Here is a 26,569-nt window from a genome sequence, read left to right on the forward strand (position 1 = left end):
AGTGTGTACACCAGGGGCAGACAAACTTCCTATAAATGGTCAGATAGCAAATATATGTGTCCCAACTCCTCAACTCTGCCATTGAAGGATGAAAGCAGCCACAGACGACACATGATCAAAGGAGCAGAGCTGTGTTTGAACCCCCTACACTGAAATATAAAGTCCCACTTAATTTTCATATCATATTCTTCTTCTGACTTTTTTTTAGCCATTAAAAACTATAAACACCATTTTGAGCTCCTTGGGCTGCACAAATCAGGCTACAGGCCAGACTTGGCCCATGAGGCACAGTGCTCGGACCGAGCCCTTGTCTACACTCCCGGAGGATCAGCAGGTAGCGTGCCCAGACTTCACAAAGGCCCACACCAACCTTACTGGAGCAGGAGCCTTGCTCTTCCCTTTCTGCCATTGTTGCTGGGGCTGCAGGGATATCAAAAGGGACAGATAGGGCGCCTGGGTGTCTCAGTGGGTTAAGCCGCTGCCTTCGGCTCAGGTCATGATCTCAGGGTCCTGGGATCGAGTTCCACATTGGGCTCTCTGCTCAGCCAGAAGCCTGCTTCCCCCCTCTCTCTCAGCCTGCCTCTCTGCCTACTTGTGATCTCTCTGTCAAATAAATAAATAAAATCTTAAAAAAAAAAAAAGTGACAGATAGAAAAAGTTACAGATTCTTTTAATATCTTTTTCTCCTTATCGGGAAGGTTTTTTTCAGGTTTATTTCTTAAACGTCTAAGAGGGCATTGCCATCGGAGTTGGTAAAACTAGTTAGGTTATAATTCACTTTCTAATGCTTTTAAAGATTATTATTGTGTTTTAAGGCCTACTACTACTTAATCAATGGAAAAAAAAACCCAGAGATTTAAGGGGGATTGTTTATTTTCATTTTTTAATAAACCACACGGCAAAACAATACTTTATTTAATAAATGTATAGGAAATTACAATTTGAAAATTGCAAATACAGTACATATACATATACTATACTTTGATCTTAAATTACATGGGCAAATCCCAGCTTCAAAATCTTCCCAAAATCAATCATATGCAAAATACCTGGTTTCTGAAAGGGTAAATGGAAAATTATATACAATTTCTTAAACTGTGATATGGCTTACTTAATAACATATATATTTTTTTAGAGAAGCAAAAGCTTTCCAAATATACAGTATCTTCCAGGTGCAAAGCTGACATACTACTGGCCATTTCAATTTTGTGTTGCAGTTACATCAGAATATACTTAATTACATTATTATAAATTGACACTGTCATAGATTTAATTGGGAAAGTCTCCATAAATGTTTTCCAGTCTTACAAAAATCAGAAAATGTTTGTTGGTCCTTACAATATGATTAGAACAGCGTAAACCCTTTGTAAGCGAGAAATCAATTACAGGATGCCTGAATGCGCATATACAATTCAATACTGAGGAATTCCCCCATGACAATTTCTTCTAATTTGCACGTTCCTGCCAACATCGCAAAAATACCCCTGATTGGTGAGCTGTAAAATAAATCTCATGCCCTGTCTGGCAAGATTCACAGGGCAGATCTGTAGTTAGAAATAAAACTTAATCATTTGGAATTGAGACTCATCTCCCCTCAACACAGCACACAGCAAGATGTCATTATTCATTTGTGACTAATACCCAACTGGCTCATGAGCTGAGCTTGATTCAAAGACAAACTGAGCCAAATGAACTAGTCTTGTATCTATTAACATATTCTATAACTTTAAATTTACTATAGGTAGAGTCAACAGCAGAATTGCCTAAAACCTTATCCCAAAGGGGCTCAAATTCTGTAAGAACACACTATTCATTATGGTGAGCCAATTTATATAAATTCATAAAAAGAAAATTAATTTAGGGCACCCAGGGGGCTCAGTCAGTTAAGCAACTGACTCTTGATCTCAAGGTCGTGAGTTAAACCCTGCACTGGGCTATTAAAAATAAAAAAAAGAAAAAAGAAAATGAATTTAGCTAATTGTGCTTGTTTCAGAAATGAATGACTATCTTCAAAAGTAATGAGAATAGTTGTTTGAGAAACAAGACCCAGAGTCGTCTTACTAGAAATGATCTTCACTCATGATTATAGTATAGCCTATTTCTATCATACTTATTCTTTAAAATTCAGTGTGCAGAGAAATCTGGATCAGGAACAAGCAGCGTTGAAAAAAAAGCATTCTTCCTCACCCAGAAATACATTTATAAGTGGTACTTTGTTTCTGAAAGATGGTTTTCCTCACATTAAAATGAAAGGGAAGCTCATGTATCTAATCCTGCCTGTGTCTAGTCTGGGAAAATTCTACTGAAAAGACAAACACTGTCAGTGAGGACACCTGGGTTCAAGAGACAGAACCAGAATACTGAGACTTTTAAGAGCAGGAAAATTTATTTTAGAAAATGTAAATAAAGTACCAAAATTTGTAAGGAAAACAGTAAAACAGGAGCTCCTGTGATTTGGCAAACAATACTGATGGGAGCTGAGAGCTGCGAAAATCTGGGCTCACATTACACGAGGCACAGCTAATGGAAAGTGTATGTGCAAATTCCATTTGCTTGTGGTTCGGCACTTCAAAGCCCTCTGAAAGATACTTTACTCAACCCTCTTCCTCACATGAGATTTCTAAGGCAGCATGGTCGTTAATGAAAAATAGGTTTTTCCCTAAAATCAAAATGCTACCTCTGGCCAGAGTTGTGAAACACAGGTTTTATGTACACAAGTTAACTCTGATTATTTGGAAATGTTAATTAAAATAGATCACACTGAAGAACTGCCCACTGCAAAATTAACCACACTAGGTGTTTATCCACAAATCCCCACCGCTTGTCACAGGACGGTGGAGAACTCTTCCTGTGAGGGCTGGCTGGGGGTGTAACTCAGGGTTGCAGCTCAACAGGTGAGGGACAGACACAAGGCTCCTTATCAGAGGCAGACCATGGTCCCCTGGTCGTACCTGCTAAATTCACATCCTCCTTTGTGGGTTTTGTCAAGTTAATAAAAAGTGAAATCTATCAATTCTCAGTCCCACAGACCTCAAATACAAAATCTGTAATCCTTGTCACAAAAGACAAAGAGGAAACTTCATGTGTACCTCACTTTAAATAGAGCACAATCATTAAGATTTACATAAGTTTTCAGTGTTTCTTGCATTTTACGTAAGGCTCCTTTTCAGTCCTCAAGTGGATTTTAGACTGTTTTATCAAGTAAATTTTCAAGGACAGGTCGATATGAAACGTAAGATATGCCTACTCAAGACAAAGGGAAGTTTACAAGAAACAAGCTCAGTAGACGTAAGAAACAACTACCAATATGTGAAAATCCATTAGCCTATAATGATTATTCTTTTCCTTTCTTGTGCTAGGTACCCCAAAGTCCATAAATGCCCAGATGTCCATTGAAGTGCTTCTCATTTATTCTTATTTGCCTTCCCTATTATGAGAATTTGTATTTAAACAGTTTACATACCACCCGAATTTTGAAAAATTCAAATCATTATTTTAAATGGATTCACAGTAAGAATCCCCTAAAGTTAATTTTAAATTCAATTCAATAAACATTTACTGGGTTTTATTAGATACAATTATACCTCCTCAGCCCTTTTTGGGGGGATACCATCAACTCATAATCCTCTCTTAGGTAAATTCAGGTTTTATCTTCGGTTTACTTATAGTGAGGTACTTGGTAGAAAGATGAAATCTGTTTCCTATCCTTCTTTGATATTGTAAGTCATCAGCATGTTTACGTCGGCTTTCAATTCACAACCTGTCTGTCCTACACTGTACACTACTCTTGGATCTCTGAGAACCCCAAGAGCCACAGCCATTCTTGGTTAAGAAACTGTCCCTGTGAAAATGGACTCCTAAAGTGCGTAAAGATAATTTCAAAACCAACAGTTGCAAAATGGAACGTGAATATTCACAGCTGCCTCTTTAACACAACTGTTACCAATTAGGTTGCATTCCGTTGGAAAGTATCATGTTTAACCTCCCCATACCACAGACTGAATGTCCAACCCTATTCCTGTGCTTTAAGAAAACACAAACACTAGGTCAAAAACCCTTGACTTTTTTCTTCTTTCTTCTTCTTTTTTTTCTCAGAATAATGTCTTCTCCCTATCTCTTTGGGCATTTCTGCTATGGTATTATTGGAAAACCTCAAAATTATATCTTAGGGTTTCTGGAGTCCCTGGAGAATCCCTAACTCATATAATCAAACAAAAATCTCTCTGAAGGAATGTGGTTAATACACATGTGAAAGATGGGCATCACAAACTGACCCTTAGTCCTCCAGAGTTTTACCCTGAAAGGGCACAAACTGACTAACTGATAAGGAGGCCAGAAGCAAGGTACCAAGCAAACTTTCAGTTCTTGAAAGGACAGAGGATCACTGTTCTCATTTTGCAGAGGATCACTGTTCACATTTTGCAGTCTCCTCCTAGTCTTAAGTAAAGATAATTCCATGAACAATAAAAGTGACTTCAGGAAGACTTAAATCTGACATTCCACACTCCATCCTTACTCCTGTATTTTGTTTTACATGATCATATCATAACTAGAATTTAAGATGAACTTCTGCCATTCAGAATAGTACTGAAAATATTTCCTAAATAATCCTCATGACAGTGATCACAATATGTAAAGATTTGGTTCTGATCAAGATTACAAATAACCCAAAATGTTAACTTTGAGATGCAAAACCCCATAACATCTGGCAAAAACTGTTTATAAAGTATAACTATAATAATAACATTGTTATTTGTGAAATAAAACATTTCTGAAACATGGGAATACATGCTTATTCCACTCTCTGGATAATGTCTAGTACTTTCTGAAATCTGCTGAGAAATAATTTCTGTAAAAAGAGAGCCGGGTGTCAAATTCCAGAAGCTGGATGTCAAGATTACATAATAAAAAAAATTCAGTTTTCCAGCACTGGCTTGATAAAAAATGGTCTTTAAAAAGGATTTTTAAATGCAAATACTGAATTCTTGATGCTTCCTTTAAGACATGTACTCTGTCATAATTAATGAAGTGTGGTCTTGGATTGTCTTCTTTGAGGTATCTGTAGAGTCACATCTTATTCTGTAAATAGTGTTGGAAACATCTTCCTCTGAAAGTCAGGGTGAAGTCTCATTTTACCATTAAACAGAAATTAGCACTGTCTGGCTGGAGTGATTGTTCTGAGAGACCCGTGCTTGATATGGACACAGCTGGCAGGGATTCCATTGTCTCATTCAGGTGTGCGCATTTATTGCTCTCAGGTCTGTGACTGCAGGATAAATAAGGCAGTAGTCCCGAAAACGTATAAAGTTAAGGACTGGAACTCTGACAATGGGCACAAGTTCTGTCCACTTCTTGCCTGTAACTCTGAAGCTGAATAGTACATTTATACATGCCAAATGTGTTCAATAATACATGCTTTGCTTTGGACTGTACTTCCTCCCATTTAGATGAACTTCCAGGAACTGCAATGTCAAGAAAATACCATTACTACTCATTGTACATAGTTACAATGACATAGGGGAATAACAAACTCAGCATACAGTGAACCTATTTTTATTAGTTTGACTTCTCCCCTCTTGAAGCTACTCTGTTAGAGAAATACACCAGTCTCCAAAGCCAGGATGCCTTCTCATATTTCAATCCCTCCAGTCCACTAGCAGGTAGAGAAAGAATACTAGACATCAATTAAGTCTTTTGCCTTTTTTTTTTTTTTAAAGATTTTTATCTATTCATTTGACAGACAGAGATCACAAGTAGGCAGAGAGAGAGGAAGGGAAGCAGGCTTCCCGCTGAGCAGAGAGCCCGACACGGGGCTCGATCCCAGGAACCTGGGATCATGACCCAAGCTGAAGGCAGAGGCTTTAACCCACTGAGCCACCCAGGCACCCCGTCTTTTGCCTTTAAAAAAAATAAATAAACCCATATGCACACTACTTTATCTTTTTTTTTTAAAGATTTTTTTATTTATTTACTTGACAGACAGAGATCACAAGTAGGCAGAGAGGCAGGCAGAGAGAGAGGAGGAAGCAGGCTCCCTGCTGAGCAGAGAGCCCGATGCGGGGCTCGATCCCAGGACCCTGGGATCATGGCCTGAGCCAAAGGCAGAGGCTTTAACCCACTGAGCCACCCAGGCGCCCTTGCATATCACTTTAATAAATAAAAAGCATCAATCTGTGAAATGACTTTAAGAAATAAAAACAGGTTTTCTTCTGTAGAAAAAGCATGGTAAATATTCTTCATGCCTTAATCTGAACGCAAAAATCAATTTGTAATGTCTCATTTTAGGGGTGACTGGGTGGCTCAGTTGGTTAAGTGTCTGCCTTTGGCTCAGATCATGTTCCCAGGCTCCCTGCTCAGCAGTCTCCCTCTTCCTCTGCCCCTCTGTGCATTCTCTCTCTCTCTCTCTCTCTCAAATAAAATCTTAAAAAAAAAAAAAAGTCTCATCTTAGAGATCAAAAATTATTGCTCTGCTGTTGTTACTGATCTGTCACTCACCTTTTGAAAAGCCTGGTCCCTCCCCTTAAAGCAAATCTTTACAGCAGAAAAGTCCTCCTACTTAATTATAAGCACAGATGTTTAATACTAAAGTCCATCAACCCCAGCATTTACTGTCAGCAACATACTTAGCTGTATGTGTACTATGGCAGTCGGTTTTCCTGAAGTGAGAGACCAGATATTTAAATCTTCCACGGAATATACATCTTCTATTTTCATCAAGGCTTCTTTGATATAGTCTATATTCAAATGGCTTGGTACACCTATTAGTTCAGAATATATCATTTATAAGTAAAGTTTATTTTGGGGAAGAAAGTTATACATTACTGATAGAACTTTTTGTTTTCCCCCAAAGAAACCAAATGGCTTTACCAAATTCACTTTAAATGGACACTTTAAATACCTTAAGATAATACCTTAAGATAAACCATGCACACATAAAGCAAGATATGTATAAGAGGTTAATAATTTTTAGAATGTTCATTCTCGCTAAAAAGAAATATCAAATCTGAATACTTCCTTTAACAAATAAGCTAGGATACACAAAAAAAAAAGGGGGGGGAAGGGAATATCCAATGATGATGAACCTGGTGTTGAGAACTTACACACTCAGTCATAGGATCAGTAAGTAGGAATGTTGAAAATATAACAAAGTAGCAAGTTAAATGGGAATTGAAGAATGAATAAACCACTAAACATAATTATGCCAAGAATCAAGAGTTGTATTTCTGTCCTCACTCCACAGTTTATTAGCAGCATTACCTTAAGTAAGCAAGTTATATAACCCCTCTGAAGCTCAATTTCCTCATTGGTAAGTGGGCATAATGTCCACCTTACCTACCTCTCTCAGCTATTGTAAGGATCAAATGGGTAACAGAGGGAAGAGTACATCAATTCTTATATGTTATATACACATGAAGTGGTTTAACTGTAGCCTAACAAGCATCAGTAAAGAGAAAGGAAAAGACATGACTCTTACTCTAGAATGCCCCCCACCCCCAATCTGATTAAGGGAGGTAAGAAACCCACACTGGGGATATGAAAGTGAGATCTTACCTTCTAGTATTATAACTATTGTGTCCCATATGATACGAAATGTTGTAAAAGCCACAAGTAATGAAAACACGTATGTACAGATGGGATCAGCAATCTTGTATTCTGGCTGAAAGGTAACAGACCAAAATTGTGTGATTAAATATAGACCAACGTAAAACAGACTGTAAAGCAAAACAAGCCATACTCTGTGCCCTGTTCTTTAGCCTTCTATACCAGGACTAAAGAGTACTTTTATTTTTGAATACTGCAATTGAAAAACATCTTCACTCTTTCCTAGATTCTTTAAAAAAAAAAATTTTTTTTTTTGCCTTTCCTTCTAAGACCTATTTCCAGAAGTTTAATCATTTGTTCTATGGTTTTCCTCTGTGCCTTCTCTAAATCTTCCACCCAGAACCGTAGAATATCAGAGCTGGAAGGACTTTAAGCAGCCACATATCTGGTCTAAGCCTCTCCTACAAAGGAGGAGGGACTTGCTCAAAGTCAAAGCATTAACAGCAGAGCCAAGACTAGAACCCCAGTCTCTGGATTTCTAGTCCAGCGTTCATTCCAGTACCTAGCAGTTCAGTGACATGGCTTAAAACTGAGTTCTCCAGTGAAGGCAGTCCGGAAGCCAGCTACAGACAAGCTACTCTGTAAAATGATACTATTGTGTTTAGTGCTAGCAAAAGAGCTATACTGATGGCTCAATTAAGCCTACCTAAATGCAAAATGAGTAAGACTGGCTTTGGTATCCAGTATACTGATAAAAGACAATTGCGTTAATATTCTTAATATTGAAATTAAATATAATTTAAAATAGAAAAAATAGCAATCATATTACCTTGAATCTTATGATGTATGCAGCTATTAGTACACCAACACTCTGTACCAAATCCCCCAAGGCATGTACAAATGCAGCTCTCACTGCCAGGCTGTCCTGCCCATGGTTGTGTCTACACACAGAACCTGTGGTAGGAGAATTTGAAGGCAGGGAGTGGGAATGGGAGTGGTGACCAGACTGGTTCAACAGAAACCCCATTCTGTCAAAAATACAAGAAAACATTATTATTCTTCCTAGTATTGTTGATAAAAGGATTTGTTACAAATCAGACACTAATGAGGCAACAAGGAACTCATTCGTTTAATATATATATGAGCACCTATTATGTATTAGGTACCGTTCTAAGTATTGGCATCAAAAAAGTGAATAAGGGGCACCTGGGTGGCTTGGTGGGTTAAGTCTCAGCCTTTGACTCAGGTCATTATCTCAGGGTCCTGGGACTGAGCCCCACACTGGGCTCTCTGCTCAGCAGGGAGTCTGCTTCCCACCCCCCTCTCTGCCTGCCTCTCTGCCTACTTGTGATCTCTGTCAAATAAATAAACAAAATCTTAAAAAAACAAAAACCAGTGAATAAGACAGACATATTCCTATTCCCATGGAGCTTATGTTCCAGTAGAGAAGGCAGAGAAGTAAACAGATAAATACATAATATACTGCCAGGCGATGCAAATGTTTTGAAGGGAAGTAAAGCGCTGCGAGGGGATGGAGAGGGCTGGGGGAGTGTGGTCTGTCAGAGGCCTGAGATTCCTTCTGAGCAGAGACTTGGATCAAGTCAGGAAGCAGCATGTGGTGGTGCTCTAGGCAGAAGGAATACCAGAGCAAAGGCTCTTAGATGAAAATGTGCTCTGTGTGTTTCAAAAAAGCAGGACAGCCATTGTGGCTAGACTAAAGTGATTAAAAAGGGACGCCTGGGTGGCTCAGTCTGTTAAGCATATGCCTTTGGCTCAGGTCATGATCCCAGGGTCCTGGGATTGAGTCCCACATAGGGCTCCTTGTTCAGCAGGGAGCTTGCTCTCGCCTCTACCTGCTGTTCTCCCTGCTTGTGTGCGCTCTCTTTCTCTCTCTGACAAATAAATAAATAAATAATTTTTAAAAATAAATAAACTGAGCAAGAATGCTAAGGTATGAGTTAGAAAGGCACACAGGGGGGCGCCTGGGTGGCTCCGTGGGTTAAAGCCTCTGCCGTCGGCTCAGGTCATGATCCCAGAGTCCTGGGATGGAGCCCTGCATCGGGCTCTCTGCTCAGCAGGGAGCCTGCTTCCCCCTCTCTCTCTACCTGCCTCTCTTCCTACTTGTGATTTCTGTCTGTCAAATAAATAAATAAAATCTTAAAAAATAAAATAAAATAAAATAAAAAAGTCTTGTTAATTATAATAAAAGAAAAAAAACTTTGTCCCACTTAAATTCCAAATTATTTGTCAAACTTCAGTATAACTGAGCAAACTAATGAGGAATTTAGAATTCCATCAATGTTTTACTAATATAAGAAAAATTAACATACCATATAATTTTAAGATACATAAAGATACCACTGCACATTAGTGAATGCATGTACAATAGTCTCTAAGTTCATAGAACTTAAAAATATTAATTTATTAAAAATTAATTAAATATTAATTGACAACAATATACAGTATATGATACCATAATGGTACATACATATCATCATAAAATTGTCCAAACCCACAGAATATACAACACCAAGAGAATGGACCCAAATGTAAACTAGGGATACTGTGGGGTAATGTGTTAATGCTGGTTCATCCACTGTAACAAACATACCACTCTGAGGGAGGACATTCATAATGGGGGAGGCTATGCATGTGTAAAGGCAGCAGGTATACAGGAAATCTCTGCACCTTCTACTCAGTTTTGCTGTGAACCTAAAACTATTCTAAAAAATAAAGCTTTTATATTTTTCTTTAAAATAAAGCTTACATTACATTAACAGCAACTCCAACCGCTGCAGTGATGAGCATTATATCTCCATTTATTTCATATTTCATATGGATAGTTCTTTGGACAGCTTCATATAGGAGGAATCCCATAAGTACATACACCAATAGCACACTAATCATAGCTGATAAAACCTCTGGAGGGGAAAAATATAAACAACAAATATATCTGTAGCATGGTTATTACACTCCATACAAACTAAATATTGTACAATCTTTTATTTATATCTTTCCTCCGAAGAGATTAAAAACACTGTATTATTTCTTTCATGTTATTTTCTTTATTTAAAAAGTGTTGAGTAGTTTGCTCTGGATTCTCCACTAATTCATTCTCACCACTCTGCACCTTCCTCCTCATCTCTTTAGGGTCAAACTGTGTATATTTAACAGACTATGGTAAAACAGACATGGTAAAAAATGAAAAACTAAAAAAAAAAATATTGGTAACATACATGCTCACAGACTAATTTCCCAGTAAAAGAGTACACTTACAAATTAACAATAAAGTGAAGAACCCATAACAAAAATGGATAAAGGACACAAATACTAATATACAGAAAATTAACAGAAACAACCAATTTATCAAAATTAATCACAATACAAGAAATTCAAATAAGAGTATGATTATTCTTTGTCCCTTACTAAATTGGTAAATATTCAAAAGTTTGTTAACAGCTATAGTTAGCAAGGATATAATGGTGGAAATGTCACATGGAACTATCTTTTTGGAGAGCAGTTAGTAAAATGAATCAAAAATTTAAATGCATGTGTTCCTTGATTCTAGGAATCTATTCAATAGAACTCATGATATATATGCAAAGATATACCTATAAGGTTTTTCACTGTAAATTCACTATTATCAAAAAATATCTAGAGACATCTTAAATGTCCACCAATGATGAACTTAATGGATAAAATATGATATATCCATATAGTAAAATATCATAAAGCCATTTACGTTGGGAAAAAAATCAGGCAAATTGATAATCACAAGACAAGAAAGTGTTACATCTAGGAAGTGGGACGAGAGCTTTGGAAACTTAGTTTTCATTTTATTCTTTTCAGTAATGTTTGAAATGTTTTAAGTTTTACCACAAACACATATTACCTTTAGACTAAAGAAAAACAAGTCATATAAGTATTCATGAATGCACTTTGACCCAGCAATTCTTCTTGGAATGATACACACATTCATGCTAACTGAGCTGCATATGTACAAAATGAGGTATGTTATGAAGCTATTCATCAAGCACTGTATAAAACAGCAAACAACTGAAAACAATAAAAAGTGATTAGTAGGGGCCCTATAACACAGAATACTATGCAGCTGTTAAAAAGAGGATATAGCTTTTTATGTTCTGATAAGGAGTAATCTCCAAGATACAGTGTTATGTGAAAAAAGCAAAGTGTGTATGGCATGTTGCTATATGTGAAAAGAAAAAAGAGTATATATATAGATATATATATATTATATATATATGATATCTGTACATGCAATCTCTGAAAGGATATACAAAATGCTGATAAAAAACTGGTTATGAAGAAAATGGGTGACTGGGAGACAGGGATGACTGCACTATATATGCTTTTATATCATATAAACTTTTACCATTTAAGTATATAGTAGAATAATCTTATATCTTTTCAAGATAACACAATAGGACAATGGAAAATATTTACATTTTAAAATAATTAACATAATATAAAATATATTTATTATATATAAAGTATATATAATATATATATATAATATAAAACAACTATTGACACTCAAAATAATAAAAGCAAGAAAATACTTTTAAAGAAAATTTTTCCTTTAGAAAAACCAGACAGTAATCTTGTTAAAGGTAAAACAATCTGGGAAACTGCTATCTGAGTCAAGTTATTGCTCAAAGGTTCCAGGCAGTTCAAATATATTGAGCTTTGATACATTTTCATTTTGATGCATAAATTACAACACAAAAAAATTATCTAGCAGTTATTAGCTGTTTCCTGAATACATCTCACTAATGTAGCTAAAACTCCAATAAAATCCTGTGCATTAGCAGAACAAACGCTGGCATAAGACAACATACAGCTCCTATTCAAAACCATGATACACTTATTTCTGACATACTAATCGTCCCACTTCAAAAGATGCATACGGCTAAAACCCAGGAAGGACACTCTGAAATACACAAAGCTGTGGAGAAACTACCACATCAAGTGCAGACTCTCAGCAGCTTGAGGACAGGACCAGTTCCATTCCACGTCACACTTACTGTGACATTCAGCAGAGTGCTTGTCATGTAGCAAATACTGATGGATGGATTTGCTGAATGAGGTTACTTAGGTTGAGCAAGGGGAGATGATAAAGGCTATATAATTAAGAAGGGTAAGCTAAATGTAAGTAATAGGTTATTTACTAAATCCCAAAAAATAATAAGTAAATTGGTTAGAAGAGAAGAATTAAGCCAAATACAAGACAGAAAATGCATGGAATTTCTCCTCTTAAGTTATAACTGCTGATGGTAAAGTACCCATATATAAAAAAAATAAAATATTTTTAAACTGTGAAGTTCATTACTAGTGGTAGCTTCATTTTACTCACAAGGTAAAAGAACTTTCTCTTTAAAATTGGTATTTAATAAATACCATTCTGGGGCACCTAGCTGTCTAGCATGCAACCCTTGATCTGGGGGTTGTGAGTTGAAGCCTTATGTTGGGAATAGAATTTACTTTAAAAAAAAAAACCCAACCAATTCTTCTTCTCAAACTCTTCCCCTCTACCCTCCCAGAAAAGAGAACTTTAATCATGTGTCAAGGTTGAAGCTACCAATGAGGTCAGATAGTTTTTAAGATGACTTAATCAGGGCGCCTGGGTAGCTCAGTGGGTTAAGCCTCTGCCTTCAGCTCAGGTCATAATCTCAGGGTCCTGGGATCCAGTTCCGCATCAGGTTCTCTGCTCAGCGGGGAGCCTGCTTCCCTCTCTCTCTCTCTGCCTTCCTCTCTGCCTACTTGTGATCTCTCTCTGTCAAAGAAATAAATAAAATCTTTAAAAAAAAGATGACTTAATCAAATTGTTAATATAAAATTATAAAGCAACACTCTTTACTTATAAAAATTCATGGCTATATAAGTTTATGCCATTAACTTTGTCTTTAAGTTGTGATTATTTATGAAAATCTAAAACCAATAATTAAAAATTCTTTCAAAACTCCCTATAATTAAGTTGATAATACTTTACAGTTTTCCTGGGATAGCCCCAATTTATTAATTATACCATTGTCCTGGCATAATTATTTAAAGAACCCTAGTTAACTCTCAAAAGTGTGCTGGTTTGGATGATAAATGATAACTTACACCAGTAGGTATGCCAGATAAAATACTGGATATCTAGTTAAATTTGCATTTCAGATAAATAATTTTTTAGTATAAGTATGTCCCATGCAATATTTCAGACATATTGGGAGTCCTGCAAGAATGTGTGTGTGCCCTCCCAGGCCACACACCCAAATCTGGCAACTCCATATCCTAGTGATAATTTTCCTAAACACTTAAAATCACCTCTTAGTGAACTTTCATATAAAGCAAAACCAATGAAATAAAATTATCTTATTTCAAAATAAAGTAAAATGAAAGTCAGACTAAAGCATGAACAGAGATCCTCGGCAGGGAGGATTCCCACACTTAGAAGGCCCACTAGACACCTGCAGCCTGCAGTTTTCCACACCAGTTTTCACCCATGTGAATAGCATAAAAGGGATCCCAATGTCTACCCACAGTTAATAGTAATGGAATTCAGCTGATTCCTAGAAACTGCCAAAATGACATATTAGGATGCTGATATCAATGATATCCCTTTTCCAGCAATTAATAAGGAATGTGACTCGTGTCTCAACCCGTTGGTGAAAAGCAAAGACATTCGGCTATTATTTTTTATTCTAATCACCTGTCAAAATGTCTTAGAATACTGATAAATGCAAAAACAGAAAAAAACTTATGTATATTTTTAGGGCTGAGATTTATAACTGAGAAGTAAAAGGCACAGATAATACTACATAGCTAAAAATCCTAGTAGTAATATGATCATTTATTTTGATAAAAGCTCTTTCACTGTGAATAAATTAAACTGGTGAAATATCATGATTAGGACAAAGTAGCATTTACAATTTTTTTCATAGGTTTTGTTTTATTTTAAGAGAAGAAGGAAGGGGGTGTGGTGCGGGGAGGGACAGAGGGAGAGAATCTTAAGAAGAACCCACACCCATTGCAGAGCCTGATATGGGGCTTGATCTCACAACCCTGAGATCACGACCTGAGCTGAAGATCAAGAGTTGCATGCTTAACCAACTGAGCACCCAGGCACCTCTTTCAAAGTATTTTTTAACATGACAGAATGTAGATAAACACAGGCAAGGTTTTTGCCTCCCAACATTTAAAAGAGAGGGAAGCTTTCCATCAACAACCAAATTCTGACTTGCTCCAGTCTTCTTATTCTTGCTCCGGGTTAGTCTCTGGTCACATAACATACAAAAAAGTTTTTCAACACAAAGGAGAACACGACAGCATGGATTTTTCATCTTTGATAGAAGACCCAGAATTTTCACAACTGAAACCCTAGATTTCCATGAAAGTTATGACCCCAGTAACTTTAGATAAACTTGACTAAATGGAAATTTATAAATGAAAAACTCTTGAAAGAGATTTTTATGGAAATTCTAGAAAATCTATTACTATAGTAGTTCCAACATATTTTGCTACATTACACACAAATAATTAAATCACTCCATCTGACTGAACTGGAGCACTGGAGGAGGGAGTAAGATGAGTGAATATATGTTTTTTATTATAACATCACTTAGGTCTTTTAATTCAGCTGAAATATAAACACATGTTTATGGTCAATGATCTATTAAGACCAAAATATACCCTGAATTTCACATACAGAGAATAGGCAGTTTTGGTTTAAATGACTCATAAATGGTAAGAAAAAAATCAAATGGGAGAAAACACAGATGACTGTCAAGTTCTGATAGTACTAGAAAATGTGGAAAATGTTTATTGCATATTTTAACACATCTATAAATTTCCAAAACTAGAGGTTTTCAAGGTTCATATGATAAACACTGAGTCCTTCTCTGTCCTCCTGTTACTCTCCATTATAGTGCCTTATTCTTTGCTTCCTAGCATTTACTATAATTTATAATTATACTGCATTTGTGTACATATTTACTGCCTATCTCCCCAACCTATAGTATTACTCCTTTAATCAACAGGTAACTATTGAGCACCTATTCAGTGAATGAGTATCACTTTGCTTCAATTACATAAACCACACTCAACCCAAGCATATTGTTTTTCATGAGTGCTGCCTAAATGTACTGGCCTATCATAAGTGTTAACTTTGCTAATGCTAGGATGCCAATAATGAGTATATTTCCTTTAAATTCCATAATGCTTGCCTTTCTGTTGTCTCAAAAAACTATAGCAAACATCTAAAAACAGGTTTCAGAGGTTTAAAAAAATGAATAGGGAAGGAGAGCGGAGACACATTCTCTCCTATACTTCCTTTTATGTTCTTTCTCTTTTCTACCTACTTCCAGTAAAAGATAGGAAGGAAAGAGAAGGAAAATCAGTGGGCTGTGCTGGATTTGCCTAGGATTTCTGAATTCATATTTGTATTTCAACTCAGCCACAGACAATCCTACTGCATGCACTTAGGCTAAAGACATCACTTTTTAGTGGCCTTCTATTGCCACCGGAATACCAGGTGGCAGACTGCAAAGCAGACTTTGCAGTTTAGCCTGGTATTCCGGTGGCAACAGTAGGTTGCCATGTTTGGATCCTTTCAGTTCCTATTCTAAATAATCTTTTTAATTTTTTTTAAAAGATTCTATTTACTTGACAGAGAGAAACTTAGCAAGAGAGGGAATACAAGCAGGGGGAGTGGGAGACGAAAGCAGATTCCCCACTGAGCAGGGAGCCCAATGCAGGGCTTGGTCCCAGGACCCTGGGATCATGAACCTGAGCCAAAGGCAAAAGTCTAATGCCTGAGCCATCCAGGCACCCCTCTAACACCTTCTCACCACTCCCTCTACCCCATACCCAAGATGCCCAGCACTCTCAAATTGACTCTTGACTATCCAACATGCACCACCTCACTCATGTCTTCCTTCTGTCTCAGCAAAAACTCCAGTTTCTAGGAGGTTATCTATTCTTTTCCAGATGTTTAGGTGATACAAATTCTCACTAAGATGTGAATCGTTAATTGGCATAACCCTTGTCAGGAGTGGGAGGACATTGTTAAAATGAACGACTAGGGGCGCCTGGGTGGCTCAGTGGGTTAAAGCCTCTGCCTTCGGCTCAGGTCATGATCCCAAGGTCCTGGAATCGAGCCCCGCATCGGGCTCTCTGCTCAGCAGGGAGCCTGCTTCCCTCTCTCTCTCTGCCTGCTTGTGATCTCTATCTGTCAAATAAATAAATAAAATCTTAAAAAAAGAAATGAATGACTAACCATGGCTGCATGTATGGGGAAAAGAGAATTTTTAGCTGAATACTTTCTGCTCCTTTAGCAACAGGGAATGAAATAGCAAATGACACAGATTTAGCTTTATAACTGTATACCTACAGGAGTAGAACCATCATCTAGCCATGTCTGCCAAGGTCTTTGCTAAGTGGAACTACACTCTGCTTATTACAAAAGACTCCTGCACTGTCACTTCATTAACCTAGGCTGATGATTTGCATTACCAAATCAAATCCTGCTTTTTTATTTCAAATACAAACAACTCTTACTAAGTCCATTTACATGATCTCTATCTTTATCTAATCCTTGAAGCTTCTTCAGCCCAAGAACTGGAAGAAAAGCCTTATAAATAAAAGTCAATTAAGCTCATAATCTACAGAGAAGAATAAAAGTAGAAAGCAAGGGGATTGTACTGTTGTCTTTCGAATAGCAATTCCCCTTTGTCTGGGAAATAGTGCTGTTCCTCCTAAGGATCTGTGGGATTTCTGCTACAGTGTGTTTCATTAAGTTCTAAGTTTTATTAACTTCCAGGGTAAGAGGACATACCCACAGTCAAATCGAGGCACTTAAAAATAGCTCATATATGGTTTCTAGCCTGTTCTCTCTTTTCCCACAAAAGAGCTGCCACTTAATAAAGAAAAGGAAAAACTGAATGACTTTACACAATCTGTGAGTTCACGTGAAGGAAAGGAATGTACTACCAGAATGGAACAGACTCCTGGGGCAGCTATTTGGTCCTCCCTTCAAATCTAAAACCACCTTTCTCACCTTCACTAAATGATTTGTGCTAAAATAAATTTAGTCACATTTCCAAAAAGTTACCAAAGGGGCACCTGGGTGGCTCAGTAGCTTAAGCGTCCAGCTTTGGATTTTGGCTCAGATGGAGAGATTGAGCCCCATGTGGGGCTCCACACGCAGTGGGGAGTCTGCTTGAGGTTCCCTCTCCTTTTGCACCTCCCCCCTTTATCTCTCTGGAATAAATAAGTAAATCTTAAAAACATATATTACCAAAGACCTGAGCTAAAAAGCACAGCTCTAAAAACTGCTGCTTAATCATCAGGGTGAATCACCTTACTTTTCTCCCACTACCTAGCTGAGACGGTTATGCTCAGAGAAGAATTCTGATTAGCGGAGAGGGAAGACATATAATTTTGGGGTATGTAGCATCTGAGAGATGCGAAAAGTGTGGGCAGAGTGACATACTGGCAGGCAGAAGAGGGAAGGAAAACAAGATTGGAACTAACTTTTTTTTTTTTTAAAGATTTTATTTATTTATTTTGGAACTAACTTTTATTGAGAATTCATTATGGGCCAGGTCTACCAGGTCAGGTACTTAGACCTTACCACATTACGTATTCTTTACAATTCTGCAATGCAAGTATTATCATTCATATTTTACCAAAAAACCCCCCAAAACCTTGTACTTAGATTAAGTCATCTCTATAAGGTCATATAGCTAGTAAAACTGCAGATCTCAGATCTGAACCGAAGACAACTTATTCCCAAAACTTTAAAAGTGGAAAGTACCAAAACAAATAGGACTGCTCCTGACTGACATCTGGGGGAAACACTCTCCTGACTAATTTCTTACTTAGTCAAAGGGACTGAGAAGACTGGCTGTTCCACCCCATTATGTTATGAATCAAATAACTTTTTATAGTGTAGTTTGTGAATATGATCACAGTTTCAGGACTACAGATAAATGTTCTCAAGTCCCAGATATTTTAGTCCTCAAATTTCAAAAATATCCCTATGCCTAGTTTGGAAACTGGTTTAATTTACCCTAAACACAAGTGATTGGAGGTTCTTGAGCTATATTAAATGATCTGCTTCACAGTTTTCATGTCCTTATTTACTCAGAATAATAATATTATTATTTATTTACTCAGCCTGAATAAGCAACAATTCAGCTAATAATCTCATATCGTGCACTTATTACTGCCAGACATAAAAAGTTTATTTAATATTATCTGTTTCCATCCCTACTTCATTCATGGTCTAGAACAAGATACGATTTCATAAAAATAGCTATAAAATGTGATAAATGCTATTAGGCATGTATAAACTGTTAGAAGCAAACAAAAAGGAAATAAATTTAAGGAATGGTACAACTATTATCTATCATCCACAGACACACACTTCCAGGTCAAGAACTGGGTATACAGTATGCTGCCTTTTGCATAAGACAGGGTGGCAGGGGATGGGATAAGGTAAGGTAGTACAGTATATGTGTGTGTGTGTGTGTGTGTGTGTGTGTGTGTGTGTATGTATATGTATATGTATATATATATTCACTTATACTTTCAAAAGGAAATGCTGGAAGGATAGGCCAGAAACAAGTTAAAAATCATTACTAATAAGGAATGGGGTTAGAGGATGGGTTGGAGGGGTCAAAATGAAAATAAAGCTTCTCTGAGTAAATCCTTTCTTTTAATAACTCATTTTTTATTCTTGCAACATAAGTTTTACATATTTACAAAACAGATCAACAAAGAAAAAAATTAACTCCTGTCCTAACCTCCCCCCAACAACCCACAATGTCAAAACAAAATTCAACAACAGTAACACCATAAGTTTCTTAGGGGGATTCTTTCTGCAGTGTTTTTTAGGACCTGAATCCCCAAGTCTTGGTATTACAGGTTCACAGAGCTTGAAAAGAATACTCATGGAGCAGTATATTCTGTGGAACACAAGACAGCCCCTGCTGTGGTTTACAGCTTTATTCAATTCTACATATCCTTGCTGTCTCTCTAATACTCCCCAAAGAGAAGAATAAGTGAAGTAAGTTCTGTATCTGCAAAATCCTCATAAAATTTTGCAATACAAAGAAGAAAATGAAGATCCCATAAGGCCCTTCTAGTGTAAAGGTTTGAGTCCCTCCCTAGCTTTGGGAAATACCTACCTGTATCTTAGTAACTCTTTTCCTTTTCAAGATAATTTTTAAAAATTTAGATAAAATTCACCCACATAAAATTTACCAGTTTAACAATTTTTAAGTGCACCACCGATGAGTGGGTTTCAGTGCACAAGGTTACGCCACAATCACCTCTAATTCCAGAACATGCTCATCACATCAACGGGAAGCCTATACACAGTCACTCCCTTTTATTTATTTTTTTAACATTTCCCTGAGGTTCTTAATAAGCACAATCTTTGGACCTCCTAAATTGTTCTTTTATAAAAGTTTTAAACTTTTCCCCCTGTTTTTATCTTTTTGTTCTATATATCCTAAGACTTCGATTATATTTTCTAGTCAGTGTACTGAATTTTTTTTTAAATTTTAGCAGTAACATTTCAAAGACCTTTTTCTTATATGCTTCTTTTTCAAAATATTTTACTGTCTTATTATTCTGAGTATATTAATAAGATGATTTAAAACATTTGCTTCTGCTTCTAAAGTCACCTCTCTTTCCTCTAGGACTAATTTTTCTGTTTTTCTTATTGCTTAAAGGTTGTTGGTTGTCCATTTACATTTAGGGCAGAAGGACAGGGAAACGGTTCTTTGCAAAAAGGAAATGCTGGAAGGATAAGCCATAAACTAATTAAAATGGTTACTAATAAGGGGTGCAAGGCAGGGCAGACTAAAATGTATTACTTTGGTAATGGTACAAAAGTATTACTTTGGAGAAGGGGAACCACACATTACAGGTGCAGAACCCTGAATTCTAATATGAAAAAGACTTATTTTGGAACATCAACTTCTACACTACAAGCCTCAGCTGTCGCCAGACATTTTGTTCAAGATCTTTCAAGAACTGTATGGTATTTTGCATGGGGGAAAATGCAGGCTACCTGAGTGGGGATAGGAAGGTAGGAACAGAGTGGACAAATGTGAGCGGTTTCCTACTTATAGTCATTCAATTAACTGTCCCTGTTTTCAGCCCCAGTTCTCACTATTGCTCATCTCTGTCCCTGAGTCTTCTATGGAGAAGTGTGGGGTTGCCGCAGCACCTGGCTCAGTGTGCACTGGGCTGCAGCTTCCTGGCTTGTTTCTTCCTTCAGCGCCCTCCCATCTATCTTCTAACTTCCAGAAAGATGTTTATTGGTGACTTGCTTCTCTCTGCTGTTTTTATTTGAATGAACTCTCAGAAGAGATGAGTCAAATGCTGGTATCTAATCCATAATTGTAAACTTTGTAATTCTAAGGAAAAAGGAATATTTGACTTTCTACAGAAACTTGCAGAGATAAACAGGAACAGTCAGTCCTATTTTCTCCCTTTTCACAGTGCTTGTTGTGTATGAAGAAATGAAATGACTAGATAAAGTATTTCTTTGATATTTAATAGGATTTTCATGATTATGTGTTCTTATTATATGTAGGACTTTCTATGTTCTGTTATTGAATGTTTCTTTGGTGGGGGGGGAGAATTCTACTACTTTCATTAGTGGTCCAAGGGGCCTATAACCTAAAAGGTTAAGAGCTGCAGGATAAAATGAAACACACTCTTTCAAACAGTGGTGGAAGGTAAAACCCCCATTCGTCGATGCTATGTTTGAGTGTTAGATCTTAAACTGAAGGTGTTTAAATCACAAGAAATTAAAGTTTGAAAGTAATCTTGAATTTGTTCAAAAAGCCCAACGCAATCAGGTAAGAAATGACTGTACAGTATGTTGGTAAGCAGTGGGTGCACTGTGAAGTGGGAAAAAATCACAGACACACCTCAGGGCATTAGCTCTCTGGTACAGCAAGCAGCTGAGTGTGCTGAAGGTGGGGTGCCAGAGAATGTCCCAATCTGATGATCTGGATAGCTACTTGAGATATAGCCTTTCAGGCACAATGGAGTTTTACATAGAAGGCCCAGTGACTAAATTTTAGAAGACCTAGATGCTGAGTTATGATGAGGCTAAAAAGTAACCAAGAAGGGGAGGAACTTACTGATATATTAGCCAAGAAGGTCAGTGTCTCTACAAAATCAAACTGCAAGTTAATTCTGGATCTTTAAGACAGGTTTTACTAAAGCTACCTAAATGTCAACTTCTGGATTCTAAGCAAATGACATCTGGACATACGGCATTTCACATACTAGTTCAAGTAAATTGTTTCATACATATTTTTAAGTAAAAAAAAATCTAAAAACACAGTAACAGAGAAAGAGTTGTATGGATAACAGTGTATGATTTTAACCTCTCAAATATTAATATTTATTCAAAATAGGAAAATAAAAACATGTACATTGTTAAAGAAAAAAATTAATGACACTTGTCAACACATGGTAAAGAAGACTTTATTCAAGAGGGGAAGCTACGAAGAAAGGTACAGGACCAGTGCAATAGAACTCTGCAGTGCGTGGGGAGAGATTGGGTTCAGCTCTGAATACTCTATGGGCAAGTCAGTGGATGGAAAATTACTAAGAGGAAACAAAAGGGTTGAGGGGGATTCTGGCTAAACTGACCTAAGAGAATTTTCACTAGAGACAGGCCAGTGCAATGAGATATCACCTGTGAGATAACCTACCAGATACTGAGAGTGGGGGTTCTGTTCAACTGACTTAGCAGGGTTCTTGCTAAAACAGGATTATTTAAGGAAGTGCACAGATGGGCTCGGGAGGTTTAGTTTCCTGACTAAACTTTGGTCAAGCAAAGAATCCTTATCAGCATTTACAGAATTATGATGATACAATGGCAGCAATGAAGGTTAGCCACACAGTATATGTGAAACATATAGTACTGCTTAAGATCTGGGCTATGTAGCTTTGGTTGGAATACCCGAAGTGTGGAGAAAGAAGCTAATACACATTAGCATAAACCCATGTGGTTTTGCCTAGTTGAATAAACTATAAGGTAAACTTTTTTCTGTTAACATCTTTAGGAAATAGGGAACAACAGTTAGTGATTACTGTATTATTAGGTATGTGTAAACTGTTTAGCTGACTAGACTGAATGTACCCTGGAATATATGTATCTGAATAAATCTTGTTTATCTATTTTCATCTGCTTTATTCAAATAGGTTATCACCAGAAAGTTACTCAGAGGCTAGTTACAGTTCATTGTGGTTTTACTATGAAATTTTATAAACCGAAAGAAACTCCCAATTACCTACCTAAGCGGTGGAATCCAAAAGTGAATCTTTTGGTTGGTGATTTTGAAGATAGCCACAAAGCAAGCAAGGTCAGTATGATAGCACTTAGGTCAGTTAACATATGAAGCGCATCTGTCATGATTGCTAGGCTGTTTGCAATGTATCCACCTTGGGGTAAAGGTGAGAGGGAAGAAGGAATAAGTTAAAATAATGAATAATTAGAATAATGTTTAAAATAATAAACATAAGCAAACCAAAAATATGTAACATCCTACAAAACATCAGCTTTTAACTAAATCTTTATCCTATTACAATTAAATCAAGATATCCTGAAATTTTATACCGAACATTAAATGTGTGTATTTTTGTGGTGAAAATGTCCATTTCTGTAAACAGATTCTCTGAAGAGTCGATGACCTTAAAAAAATTAAGAACCGGGGCACCTGGGTGGCTCAGCTGATTAACTGTCTGCCTTCAGCTCAGGACATGATCTCAGGGTCCTGGGATCGAGCTCCATGTCAGGTTCCCTGCTCAGCGAGTAATCTGCTTCTCCTTCTCTCTCTGCTGCCTCCCCTGCTTGAGCTCATGCTCTCTTTCTCTCAAATAAATAAATAAAATCTTAAAAAAAATTAAGAACCATTAAACTGGGCTCTAACACAGAAATTTTGCTTTAGCACTGCAGCTTTTACTCACCCTACTAATCCTACTATTAGTGAAATTAATGACCATAATATCTAAATATTACAAGAAAGCTGAAGGTAGATACTTGTTTGTGAAGGTTTGACCACAAAATTAAACTGAAGAAATTTTTTAAATGTACATGACATGGTGGTTGGTTATGGACATTGAAGAGGGTATGTACTATGGTGAGTGCTATGAAGTATGTAAACCTGGTGATTCACAGATCTGTACCCCTGGGGCTAATACTTATATGTTAATAAAAAATTATAAAAAAAATGTACATGAGTTCAAAATGAAGGATAAAGATTAACGGATTCCCTTGGGTACAGACAGCAATGTCTCAGAGAGATTAAAGGTGGTATTTAGAATAAAATTTTTAATGTTGATTTTCCAGGCATTATATGTATATATAATATATAAAATTCATTTTGTGTATGTATGTGTGTGTGTGTGTGTGTGTATATATATATATACACATATGTGTATATATATATATATATATATATATATATATATATGTGTGTGTGTGTGTGTCATTCTACTATCGGTTAACCAATTGTCCTAGCACCATTCATTGAATAAGCTTTTTATAACAAAACTTTATGTGTATCAGAATCCCCTGGTTAAACACACCAGATTGCTTGCCCCACTCCCAGAATTTCTTTCCTTTTTTTTTTTTTTAAGAGATTATTTATTTGACAGAGAGAGCGATCACAAATAGGCAGAGAGGCAGGCAGAGAGAAGGGGGAAGCAGGCTCCCTGCTATGCAGAGAGCCTGATGCGGCGCTCAATCTGAGGACCCTGAGATCATGACCTGAGCTGAAGGCAGAGGTTTAACCCACTGAGCCACCCAGGTCCCCCACTCCCAGAATTTCTAATTCCAGAGGGCTGGATGAGGCCTGAGAATTTTTTTTTTTTTTTTTTTAAGGAGAATTTCCATTTTTAACATGTTCCCAAGGTGATGTGGATGCTTCTGGTCTTGGTAATTTTGAGTATCACTGTTACAATTAACTTCCTGACCAGGGTATTATGACACATAAGTGTGCTGAGCCGTTGTTCCCCTCTTTAATGGCATGATGTGCAGAGTCAAGAGCAGCAGGAGACCAAGCTAGTGATCTTATAATCACATCCATTTATTCCAGTGTGCTCTATACAAATACCACTTTTTTTTTAATGTATTCCCTTGACATTAAAGAGCTGGAAATCACTGAGAAAAATGTAAGTTGGTGGCTAATAACATTGGGTTTTGGACTCTCTGAGACTCTCTTAGAAAGTTACTTAATGCTTTTGAGCCTCAGTTTCCTTATCTATAAAATAAAGATAACACCTTAAAGCTGTACTGTCCAATAAGTTTCTGAGATGATGGAAATATTTTATCTGTGCTGTCCAGGAGAAGAACCACTAGTCACAGTAGCTTTTCAGCATTTGAAATATGGATAAGGCAACTGAGGGATTTATTCAATTTTAGTTAACCTAAATTTAAAGAGCCATGTGTTGATAATCATCAGCAAAAAATAGCAGAGTAAGGACCTCTGAAAATCATCTCCTCTATGGAAGTAATGAGAACCTAGGAAAAATGGTCCAAATCAACTTTTTTAGAACTCTGGAAATTAACCAGAGGCTGTTACAGGTAGTATTCACTCAAGGAAAACAACTGAATCTTCATCAGAACAGTGAACATTCTGTAGCCTCGGACCCATCTCCCTCTCTCCTGCTCTGTGGTTGACCTGAAAACCAACAAGCCGCAACCATAGTGAAAACTAGCCTGGCAGCCACTGCAAGGTATAAAATGTGGTTAGAGCTCCTTACAAGCCCCATTCCCAAAGAACTATCATTATTTGATCTGCCTAGTAGTTCCCTGGAAAACCATACAAGTAAGGCTGTTTTGACTTGACTTGGGGATCTGCCTTAGGCAAACCCTAAGAAATGTTTGTCAAAAAACAATCAGAGGGAATCGTTTAACACTGAAGCTACCTGAAGCAATAGATAACAATGTGCTCCCTGTATTCTGAAATTTCACAATGATGTGCCTCTGTATGGCTTTATTTTCCTTCGCCCAGTTTGCTGGGTTTTTGTTTACTCTTCTTATCTGGAAAGGTAAACCCTTCAGTTCTGGGGAAATTTCTTAAACTATATTGTTGACAATTTCTTTTCCTCTGTTTTCTCAATTTCCCAAATTCCTATTACCTGGAGTTTAGATTGATAGGCTAATTTTCTTGTGTTTTTTCTCCTATTATCTGTCTCTATTGTTTTGCTCTACTCTGAGAGATTACCTTAGTTCATCTTATAACTTTTTTATGGAGTTCAAATTGTTTTTTGTTTTTATTGTTCAAAAGCTTTTATCTTGAATTTCTTTTTTAAAACAGCCTATTCTTATAGATACATATCTCTTATTTCTGTGGATACTAACTATATAATTATTGTATCTGTTTAACTTGTTTCCTTATTTTGGTATTCCTCTTCACCCACATTTCTAGGGGTACCAGGTGCAAACAATTCTGGGCCTACTTAGGACTCTGAAGTGCAGTTGTTCTCAGTATGGTCCCTGGAATCAGCATCCCTTGTGAACTTAGAAATCCAAACCCTCCGGCCCTATCCCAGACTTACTTAATTAGAAGCTCTCACCCAACAATGTGTGTTTTAATAAATTCTCTATGTGTTTCTGATGAGTTAGTGTAAACTGGGTTGATTCTTGGCATTCCCCAACTACTTTCTTAGGAGGGGGCTTTCTTGGGTCTATTAAGTCAGTTATTTCTTTTATCTATCTCCTTTCTAGTTTCCCAAATTCATGTTATTATTTCCTCTCCAGTTTTCCCATCTATGCGGACATACATACACATACACAGACACAGATGTGGATGGATATATGGCTATATACATTTAGAAATCCCTTTATTGTAGTTTGAGAGGCTTCAGGAAAAAGTACATTTAGATATAGGAGTTCATTTGCCATCTTTATCAGGAAGTCTGTTTGCATTCATTCTTCAAGCTTTTTCACTCCCAATAAAAATGCAATCGTTAATCAATAACTATT

The 26,569-nt window shown here is 36.9% G+C and overlaps 1 protein-coding gene across 1 annotated transcript in view; it reads right to left on the reverse strand.

Annotated features, from left to right (window-relative positions):
- Nucleotides 1–855: 855 nt before the first annotated feature.
- The window catches only part of SLC30A4 (solute carrier family 30 member 4), a 30,225-nt gene continuing 4,511 nt past the window's right edge, over nt 856–26,569 (reverse strand). Inside the window, exons 3-8 of the mRNA XM_080807886.1 lie at nt 22,876–23,022; nt 10,310–10,463; nt 8,372–8,570; nt 7,552–7,657; nt 6,624–6,758; nt 856–5,462 (exon numbers count right to left, since the gene is read on the reverse strand). Of these exons, the coding sequence (XP_080664012.1) occupies nt 5,308–5,462; nt 6,624–6,758; nt 7,552–7,657; nt 8,372–8,570; nt 10,310–10,463; nt 22,876–23,022 (896 nt within the window). The 3' untranslated portion in view covers nt 856–5,307. The remainder of the gene's footprint in view (nt 5,463–6,623; nt 6,759–7,551; nt 7,658–8,371; nt 8,571–10,309; nt 10,464–22,875; nt 23,023–26,569) is intronic.

This window comes from Martes martes (genome assembly GCF_963455335.1).
Source record: "Martes martes genome assembly, chromosome: 7".
In the NCBI taxonomy this organism is placed as follows: Eukaryota; Metazoa; Chordata; class Mammalia; order Carnivora; family Mustelidae; genus Martes; species Martes martes.